Source organism: Cryptotermes secundus, unplaced genomic scaffold (assembly GCF_002891405.2).
Source record: "Cryptotermes secundus unplaced genomic scaffold, Csec_1.0 scaffold141, whole genome shotgun sequence".
NCBI lineage: Eukaryota > Metazoa > Arthropoda > Insecta > Blattodea > Kalotermitidae > Cryptotermes > Cryptotermes secundus.
The window spans coordinates 858561-869292 of record NW_019721759.1 but is presented as its reverse complement, the minus strand read 5'-3'; the positions used below and the strand labels follow the sequence as shown (position 1 = coordinate 869292).

Genomic DNA, 10732 nt, shown 5'->3' with positions numbered 1-10732 from the left:
AGTAACCAGAAAATTTTCTTTGAAACATACGGTCATATGGGCAATCATTCGATTTTGCAAGAAAATTGTGTTCTGGTTTTATAACCTATACGCGCCTCGTGAGAAAGTTACGCGCACATGGCCTGTCTGGCAAGTTGCGTTTCGAAACTTTGGTAGCTGCTGTCATTGCGGGCCGCCATAGCGACGGACTCACGGCTGGACGGCTAGACTTCGATTGGCAGCAGCAGCATGAAATTGGTCCCTACTTCACGGCGCCCACACTGGCTCTGGGGCCCACCCAGCTTCCCATACAACACAGTTAAAGAGGCTGGGGAGTGAAGCTGACCATTCACCTCCATCTAGCGCCGAGGTCAAAAGAATGGTGGAGCAATACCTCCTCTCCACGACACGCCTTGATGACGTGGTGCGTAATTAATTCAGCGCAGGCAGAGATTTATCTATCCCCCCTACTAATGAGATGTGTGCAGATAACAGCACCCGTGTGGTATAAGGCATGAACTAACTGTCTTCGCTCGCTCGAGCACTGGGGTCTTGAGTTCGAATTCCCATCGAGGCATAGACGTATGCGTTTATTCTGTGTTTTTGTTGTCCTGTGTATAGGTAGCGGGCTTGTGACAGGGCTGATCCCCCGTACAGGGAGTCATACCGACTGTCTATAAAATTAAGAAAATGAAGGGAAAGGAAACGTTTAAGGGACTGTCTATGCCCCCAAAGTGGGAGCAACAGAAAAGAGAGAGAACAGAGAATGATATTTGTGAAAGAAAAACGGTAAGAGTTTCGTGGAATTTGTTGTGGTATATATAAATAACTGTTCTGATTATTGTCTGCAGTGACTGAATAAAACACAGAAATATTAAGTCAGGAGTTGTCAGTTCTACAACTTAGCTTACGTACGCCTTTTTTTCTCTGCTTTCCTCTGAGAACCTTGACCTCCTTATGACACACGCCCACTCTTGTGTATTATTTGCCTTCTATCTCACGTCTCTCTCACTTCCAGCTCCCGTAAATCATTCTCTTAATATTCACCCCATAAAGTTTCGGCCACACAGAGCGCTACGTACGCTATGTTAGCTATACGAACAGAAAAATATCTCCCTTTATTGCCAATGTGACTGGCCACACAGACCTCCTTACGCTACGTACGCTATGTTCCCTATGTTAGCTGCGTCGCAGAGTGTACGTAGCGTACGTAGCGAACATAGCGTAGCGCTCTGCGTGGCCGAACCTTGACAGTCTGAGTCTACCCACTTTTATTATCCTTCTCGTCTAGCTTTAAGAATTTTTTAAGGATTTTATTTGATCTACTCTGAGCATATGCCCCAGTCTCTCCAACTTTCTTTTGATATCCGATACAACATCCGGTGATTTACAAAATTCGCTGTTTTTGTTATTTCTGGTTCTTCAGAACCCAACCTAGGAGCCCACCAAACCTCGTCAGTTGACTCAGTTACAAGGGGGGGGGGAATATTGTGTTGAGATATTCACCAACAAGAATATCCCTCACCTTTTGTTTGCTGATTAAATTTCTGTCTATGCGACCGTGAAATATATCTTCAGTATACCGTAAGGCCACAGTGAGGAGCTTCATAAACTGTACTCTTCTCCAAGTATAATTAGAATGATCAAGTCAAGGAGGATGAGATTGACAGGGTATGTAACACGAATGGGGGAGACTAGGAATGCGTATAGGATATTAGTGGGAAAGTCAGAAGGAAAGAGACCATTGGGAAGACCCAGGCGTAGGTGGGTGGACAATATTAAGATGGATCTTGGGATGGGATGGTATGGATTGGATTGATCTGACTCGGGGTAGGAACCAGTGGAGGGCTCTTGTGAACACGGTAATGAACGTTCGGGTTCCATAAAATGCTGGGAAATTCTTGAGTAGCTGCAGAATTGGCGGCTCCTCCAGAAGGGCTCAGCTCCATGAATAAGTAAGTATACCGTAAGGCAATCGAACAGAAACTCGACTCAGCTTCTCATGATAGCTGGATCTATTCAACAACCACTTTCTTCATAATCCCGTACCTTCACTTCGAAAAGCACTTTCTTAACTTGTCGCATACAATATTATCATTCATTAATGACACCAAAATATGGCTTACACTGGGTGTACACAGAGACAAGTGGCTTTCAAGAACGCGATATCACTGCTGGAAAATGTGAGAAACATTTCTAGCTGACACAGTTAGAAGCCCAGATCAAGAATTATAGCCGTTTTAATTTGGACTGCTTCACACTCTTTATTTTTGTTGTCGTGCTGCCCTCTATTACTGACGCTAAGTAGGCTAACTTCACGATATAGAGTCTTACTAGAAAAGGCGACAGTTACTCAGCCGGTCAAGAAACTCTCTACGCTTCATTACAGCTTTCAGAATTAAACTCCATCGCGAACCTGTCAAATCCATGTAAGATTTGAGGTTTTCACGGTGGTGACTATGAAGAAAGCAGTCTTCTTGGATGTGGCACCGTGTAGATGTGGTGTTAGCTGACGTTTCGGAGGAACGCATCGCCTCCATCTTCTGGATAGAAGGAAAAATAAGTCTGCTTGTACGGGTTCTCACGGTCTCTTCGCTTGCAGGCTTTCTTATTTTTCCTTCTACCCTGAAGAAGGAGGCGATGTATGCATGTATGTATTATGAGAGGGGGTGGGTTTCCCCATGCACTTAGACCAGTTATTGGTCCATTGTGCGTCCCCCTTTTTTAATTTCTACTGTCGCCATACCCTACCGGTAACGGTGCGTGCCATCAGCCCCCGTAAAGCCAACGAGGTCGGCCCCCTGTACCTTGATGCTTCCCCCATCCACCAGAGGCATTGGAGACTACTTGGGCGGGAAAGGGCCTGTAATTTAGCTCAGAGGTCTCCTAAAGACATGAGGTTCTTTTACGTGCCGTAAATCTACGACACGGGACACACAGCTTAAAGTCCCACCCGGAGGACTTGTTCCCTGAATTTTTCCGCCCTTAAAAATTCCACGACCTCCGCCGGGTTTGGACCCGCGTACCTTGAGTCATGAGGTGGGAACGTTACCCCTAGACTACGGAGGCCGTTTAAGATGGAGGCGATACTTTACTCCGAAACGTCGGTTAACACCACATCTACACGGTGCTACATCCCAGAAGACTGCTTTCTTCACTGTCAAATCCAGCTTAAAATTTCACAACGTTTTTCTCTTGATAAATATTGATATTACCTATTCGTCTACATTCAGGTACCTCAATGCTCTTCCCACATTCTTGTTGGAAGTAATCCTTCATGTGGAAAGCTGTATCATAAAGTAAAAGTAAAGCTATCCCTGTAACAGGCCGTGAAGGCCCATAGGGTTGTGAGACGTTGAGGGTCCCACATTGTCTAGACAACCGGCTCAAAGATGGCGGTAAGGTTGTCAGCCTTACGCGTCGGCCGCGCTTTACTCCCAGGAAAATTATTTAATTAATTCCTGGTACTCATTTCTGTTAAAGGTTGAGTCAACTCCAGTGACTTCATCGGGACTTGAACCCGCGACGTTCCGGCTTGTAGCACAGCCCCTCAACCAACTACGCTACCGCGTGCCCCGGAAAGCTGTATCATAGAATATTTAATGCGAGCTGTCAACTAAATAGCTGATTCACTGCCTGACGGACTAACAAACGCAATGGAACCAATTAAGAAATTATTCGTCGTTTATAGAACCCAGAGTGTTATTACCGTGACAAGAAAATATGACCATTGGATCCCACCCAGAGCCATCCGAGTCCAATCCTCACATCCTATTTCTCAAGATGCGTTTTAATATTATCCTACCATCAACACATATAGCTCCAAACTCGTATTTTCTTTCCTTAGGTTTCCGCCTAATATTCTGTATTTGTTTAATGTATCCTACAGGCTTATTACATGTCCTTTCTATGTCATTCTCCCTAATACGAAGGCCGTAATAACGTTTTCTTTATTGCTAGTGGGGTGGGACTAAGTCCCTTGTACTGCGGCCACTTCTGGCCTATTCTACCAGCCCCAGATGATAGGTGAGGGTGCTTGTGGAGCAATTGGTGGAATGAAGATTGGCAGGGGAAACCGAAGTACTCGGAGAAAACCTGCCCCAGCGCCACTTTGTCCACGACAAATCCCACTTGACCAGAACTGGGATCGAACCCTGGCCGCCGCTGTGGGAAGCCAGCGACTAACCGCTTGAGCTATGGCGTGGCCCCAGTAATAATATTTGGTGAATAGCTCAAATTGTGAAGCCTCTCAATATGTAGGTTTCTTGTAACATCCGTCACTTTCCCCCTTCCAGATCAAAATTTTCTACTCAGCGCCCTGCTCTCAGACAAGTTTCCCTTAGGGCGAAAGCTTCTAAATAATAACGGCATTAAAACTGCAGTTGCAACTTGTGGCTGAATCATTACACGAATTCTCCGGTCCCTTCTGTTGGTGAAAGCTTCATCTTTCGAGACACACAAAACGAATCCAACAGAAATAAATAGGCTGACGGCCATCTGTATTTATATCTGGAATGAATAAGATTGCTTCGTTATTTAGAACAAGAAATATTCATGGATTGAGGACGTCTCTAACTTGTTGAATAGAAGGGCAGCAGGGACATTCAGTAAAATAGTTGTAATTATTTGCCGAACATATTTCGCAGAAGTTTGTATGTTTACTCCTCAGACTGGTTATCCTTCTAAGCCACTGAGTAGCTGCAGTGTAAAGTTAACATAATTTGCCAACAGGTTTCCTTATGTGGTTAGCTATTTAAGCTATAGAGATAGCATTACGCATAGTAGGCACAGGGCACTATTACTTCAGTGCAATCATATTTCAGATACACAAACATAAGAAGACTGAAATGTCATTGCGTAACCAGAAAAGTAGCACACACATAACTGAAGAAGTAAAGAAGACGCCAAGTTGAGTGGGCCCATTTTCATCTCTGCAGGGTATATTCTTAAGTTACAGGTGGAAGAAACTGCCTCCAGACATGGAGAGTAGCCAGTAGGTGTAAATTAGTTAAATAGACAGTGGACTATTGGATAGTGCAGTAGCTTGGTGCCCAAAAGTGCCCCTGTACCTATTAACATTCAGATCAAAATATGAATAATCTTTATTGTACACATCCTGTCTTGTGTGTAGAATAGCGTAACATGGGGCCAACTACACAAAAATGGTATATACAGTTTGAAGACAAAAATAGGTACTAACGTAATAAAACATTTGCTTATTGTGCACAGGTGTTACGCCACATGTTTCGACCTTTCCTAGGTCATCATCAGACGAGTCATAAGAATATCAGACTAAGTTCTTGAATTGAGTTACTTATAATGGATCCCTATTTTACAACTTTGTTTTGCTTTGATAGTGATTACACCTTTGTAAAACGTAATTTAACAATGCATTGTCTTTTGTAACTGTATAAAAACTGTAAAAAAAGTACGGTTGTCCCTGTGCTTAATTAATTAAGCAATATGCCATGAAAATATATTCTTGACCTCGACACTATTTGAAAGTTAGTGGTCAGCTCCACGGCCCAGTCGCTTTACCCCCGGGTGAAAGATCCCCTTAGTACACGTTGGGTAGGATGCCGGGTGGGCCCCAGAGCCGGTCTGGACGACGTGGAGAAGTGAAAAATCTCGTCTCTTCCGGGATTCGAACTTGACCACTAGGCCCTCCAGCCTGCAGCCAATCTCTATCACGGCTCTATAAAAACATTGTGCTTTGACATTTCTGAACTATTTTAAAAATAAAGTAGGTTCAAGGCCCTTTTTCTGACGTGGCTCCGAGTGGAATGTTAATGTGTGTGACCAGCTGTAGAGTGCGGTGTTTGCTTTGCAGAGCGCGCGTCTGCAGGGGGAACTCCCTGGGCCACTCCTGATCAGGAGGCCTTGGATGAAGTGCGAGATGCCGAGATATTGAAGGCCGTGGTGACCTCAATGCAAGAATGGCATAAACGACACGTTTCTCATAGGTAAGTTCCTCCTTATTAGTGCAGAATATTTACGTACATAACACGAACAGTAATGCAAACGTCACGATGTTGGGTTTTGCTTTCTAGAACTGATATTCAGCACATCTACTAAACAAATTAACTCCAAACTGGAGTTTAGATTCTCACAGCGGTAAGTATGAAGTCTCATCTTCTGGGATATAACGCCATGAAAGTCAACCGACGTTTCGGAGGAACATACCGCCTCCAGGCTTACTGCCTACTACATGCAGGTTTCTGTTTTCGCGTATTCTTCGATTCTGAAAATGGTGGTAATATGTACCCCTGAAAAGTAGGTGGAATTCCACCGGACTACACGGCGTCATATTCCAGAAGATAGAACTTATAGAAGTCAGGGCAGTGAGAAACTCAAAACGTACTTAGAAATTTTGGTTCAACGAACTCAGCGGGAGAATGCGTGTGGATAGGTGTCTCGTCCGGCCCAGTAGGAATACCGGACAGGGAAATGTTATGGAAGCAGCCATTTTATAGGGCCTCCTATACTGAGGCTCTTTCCACTGGACAAAATGAATCACCTCCATGTAGCTCCGCGGTTAACAACGCGTGGAGTACAATTTCTTTATTAAAACCGTCACAACACAACTATATTAAGGTCAGTGCCTAGTTTGCTTCTGCTACGTGTTTCGGCTATTAAAAGCATCATCAGGCTAATACATGGCCAACATATATATATATATATCTACACCACTGAACTGCAGTACTAGTAAAATTGGATACAATAATATTAATTATATTAAAATATTTAACGTAAAAATACAATAGATTAGATTATATAAAACAAAAGTTATAGTATAAAACAAGAATAAAAGTCTTCGATTGATTCNTATTAAAACCGTCACAACACAACTATATTAAGGTCAGTGCCTAGTTTGCTTCTGCTACGTGTTTCGGCTATTAAAAGCATCATCAGGCTAATACATGGCCAACATATATATATATATATCTACACCACTGAACTGCAGTACTAGTAAAATTGGATACAATAATATTAATTATATTAAAATATTTAACGTAAAAATACAATAGATTAGATTATATAAAACAAAAGTTATAGTATAAAACAAGAATAAAAGTCTTCGATTGATTCTTTACATCATCGAGTCAGTCGTTGGCTTTTGTGATTTTGTTGTGTTCCCACGGACAAATTGGAGTATTCTATATTTTGTGTATATATAATAAATTGTTTTGATNTAAAAGCATCATCAGGCTAATACATGGCCAACATATATATATATATATCTACACCACTGAACTGCAGTACTAGTAAAATTGGATACAATAATATTAATTATATTAAAATATTTAACGTAAAAATACAATAGATTAGATTATATAAAACAAAAGTTATAGTATAAAACAAGAATAAAAGTCTTCGATTGATTCTTTACATCATCGAGTCAGTCGTTGGCTTTTGTGATTTTGTTGTGTTCCCACGGACAAATTGGAGTATTCTATATTTTGTGTATATATAATAAATTGTTTTGATGGCTCGTGATGTAGATGTAGTAATATTAATGTTAATTATTTAATCAGTGCCTCATCTTACAAAGTATTGTCCGTTCTGTAGGGAATGTAAACAACGAATCATGGCTATATATCATGGCTATGTATTTGCTTGATGATGGCTTTTAATAGCCGAAACATGTAGCAGAAGCAAACTAGGCACTGACCTTAATATAGTTGTGTTGTGACGGTTTTAATAAATAAATTGTATATTATAACACAACAGGAAGCATGAAATGAAAATTATCAACGCGTGGAGTCTTACCTTATTTCCCTCATAAGTCTTCGTTGTGTGGTGCTTAATTAAGCAGAGTTACAAGCTATCAGGAGCCAGATAAGTGGGTAGGTATAGAGGCAAGGCTACGGATTGGACGACTAGAGTACCAGTGTTCGTTTCCCAAAGGGGGCACTGCTTCCAAACAGACTCCGTGTCCAATTCTTCGTTTTGTCGAATGTCTACGGGGATTCCTTCTCCGAGGTAGAGCGTCCGGAGCGTGAAGCGGACCACTTACCTCCATCTAGTGCCCAGGTTAAGAATGCATGGAGCTGTACCTCAACTCGCCCATGCGTCTTCATGGCGCTCAGTTCAGTTTTACTTTTGACATGAACTTGACTATGTTGATAACTGTTTCAGGAGGAAACGCGCCGAATCGTCTGTGTGTTACCCAGAAGTGGGCTGTTTCCAGGACTCGGGGCCCTTTGGGTACCTGGATATGCTCCCGTCTCCCCCCGAGGAGGTTTCGACAAGGTTCTTCTTGTACTCGGGCCGCGCCCGCGGGAACTCACCTGTCATGGACGTCCCCTTCACTAACCTGACAGCCGTTTGGCCTTGGGCCGGTAAGGCCTTCAACTTGTCCGCGCCAACCAAGGTCATAGTTCACGGCTTTGGTGGCTCCTGCAATAATGTCTGGGTTTACGAGATGAGGTCTGCCCTGATGACAGTGGTGAGTGGCCGTTGCGTACCTACTCCACTGAAATGTCTGCTGTGTAAAACTTATTATTTTTAAGCATACTTTCTTGAAGCGGGGTGGTGTGAGCTTGTATTTCGGAGGTGCTCGGTTCGAATCTATGCCAATATATAGAAACTATCCCGACTGAGATGCTTCAGTTGTTTTCCTCAGTCCCTCCAGGAAAATGTAGTTATAATGCCTGGATTAGCTCATGGTGGCTTCCTTCCAAATCCCATCCAATTCTTCATTAGTCTGTCATCCTACTATTCGGCGCGATATGGCTTAACAAAATGGCGTTGTCATATTCATGTCTGTGTGTGCATGTATGTCCATCAGTCTGTATTGTCGCGTCCGTGTGTTTGCTCCTGCCAGTGACTTTTGAACCAATGGATAGATTTTTATTAAAATACAGGGTTAGCCTAAAAGAAACAGACACTTTCAAAGTTTTACAGAAAGAAGAATTTTAATAGCATGGCCGAGATACTTACATGGTTTGAAAAGTACGCCCTGAAATTTACATGGGTAAGTTACAAGTGTTCTATATGTGACCCTTTTGTAACACGACAAATATCAATGCAATAGTCTAGTTGTCCCCAAACGCTTCTCAGCAGCAGCTACTGTGATGCGTTGTTTAAGATCGTCCACATTTGTGGGGAGGGAGGAACGTAAACTCTATCCTTTATGTTCTTGAAGTTCTAAACTTGCACGTGTTGTCGACTTTATTAGGCTGCGCGTGTGTTTCATGAATACGAGTCATTAAAACTGTCTATTTCTTTTAGGCTAACCCTGTATATTATAGCGTGTACAGCCGTTACTATGCAGTGACCGCGAGATAGGCAAATAATCAACGGTGATCTAGGTAACGGTTAAGTAAACTCATTCCCACTGCTACGAATACGCACGGAACAATAAATTATTGTTGGAAAGTGTGTTTTCTGCTCGGTCCGTGCAAAAAGGGGTTCTAAGAAGTGCAGGTGAGGCGACCCAGTTAGTTGAGAGTTGAGCTCTGCAAGGGAGGCTGAGAGGATATGGCGCTATAGTTCAAATGACAGTTCAGTTGTGGAATATTCGCCGGACAGTAACGACGTAAGAACAGAAGCTGAAGAATCTGAATTGTTGAGAGCTCTTACCAAGCAACGATTAGTGAAGACTTAGCGTGCAGTGATTTGTAAAGTGTGGAAATCGTGCAATTGCGCTGTAATTACTTGTAGTTCCGAGTCTTGTGTATAATGAATGTGAAATTTAGAAGAGAGATGCCTCAGAAACGTAATTTTTTTATGCAGAACTGTCCTCTGAATCTACAAACACGCCGACGTTGCGGAACTGTGACTTTATGACTACCGACTCTCAGGATGGGGGAATTAAAATTGCCGTCTTCTGAGATATGACGTCCTTTAGCTCCTTAGATACGTAAAAATGCTTCGGAAGAAATATATATTCCCATTTTCAGGTCTTTTTACCCTGAAAAGTTAAGCCGGGGTAGCGCAGTCGGTATAGCGACTGCCTACGGGCTGGACGATCGAGGGGTCTGAGTTCCAGTCCCAGGAAGATCAGAATCTTCTCTTCTCCATATCGTCCAGACCGGCACTGGGGCTCACCCAGCCTCCTATTGAACCGGTTCCGGGGGACCTTTCCCTGGGGATAAAACGGCAGGGGCGTGAAGCTCACCACTCCCCTCCAGCTAGCACCGAGGTCAAGAAAATATGAATCTACACATCAGTTCACCTATATAGCGCTATCTCGTGTAATAGAGGAAATTACAAGCATGTTTTATTCAACTTAATATTTGAACATTTTTTTAAGTGTTAGTTCAACGTGAGGAAGGGCCCTATCTTTTAGATAACACTGGCTGTCTCAAATATTTACAGAGGAATATATGCTACAGGGGGCCGAGGGCGAAAGGGCCCTTGGGCGGCATCAATCAGTTATGCTGTGAGATGTCAGTAAACACTTTCATTGCCCTTGAAATATAGCTCAAGGTGAAAGGCTAGGAGAAATTCACGAAAGAAGTATTTGGACGATAGGTAACAGTTGTTTTGAAAATGTGGCACAGTTCAGGTATTTGGGAACGACGATAACAGATCGAAACCTGATTCAGGAGGAAATTAAGAGGAGATTCAACTCGGGTAATGCTTGCTACCATTCGGTCCTGAACCTTTTGTCCTCTCATCTGCTGCCCAAAAACATAAAAATTAGAATATACAAAACTGTAATTTTGTCTGTGGTTCTGTATGGGTGTAAAACATGGTCTCTGACATTAAGGGAGAAGAATATTTGGACCGAAGAGATTTGAAGCGG

At 42.8% G+C, this 10732-nt stretch overlaps 1 protein-coding gene across 2 annotated transcripts in view; it reads left to right on the top strand.

The window, feature by feature from the left end:
• Window positions 1-10732, top strand: part of LOC111875624 — a 69266-nt gene that overhangs the window by 37804 nt on the left and 20730 nt on the right. For both annotated transcript variants that reach the window (XM_023872010.2, XM_023872009.2), the window contains exons 3-4: window positions 5810-5942; window positions 8119-8428. In XM_023872010.2, coding sequence (XP_023727778.1) covers window positions 5810-5942; window positions 8119-8428 — 443 coding nt within the window. The remainder of the gene's footprint in view (window positions 1-5809; window positions 5943-8118; window positions 8429-10732) is intronic.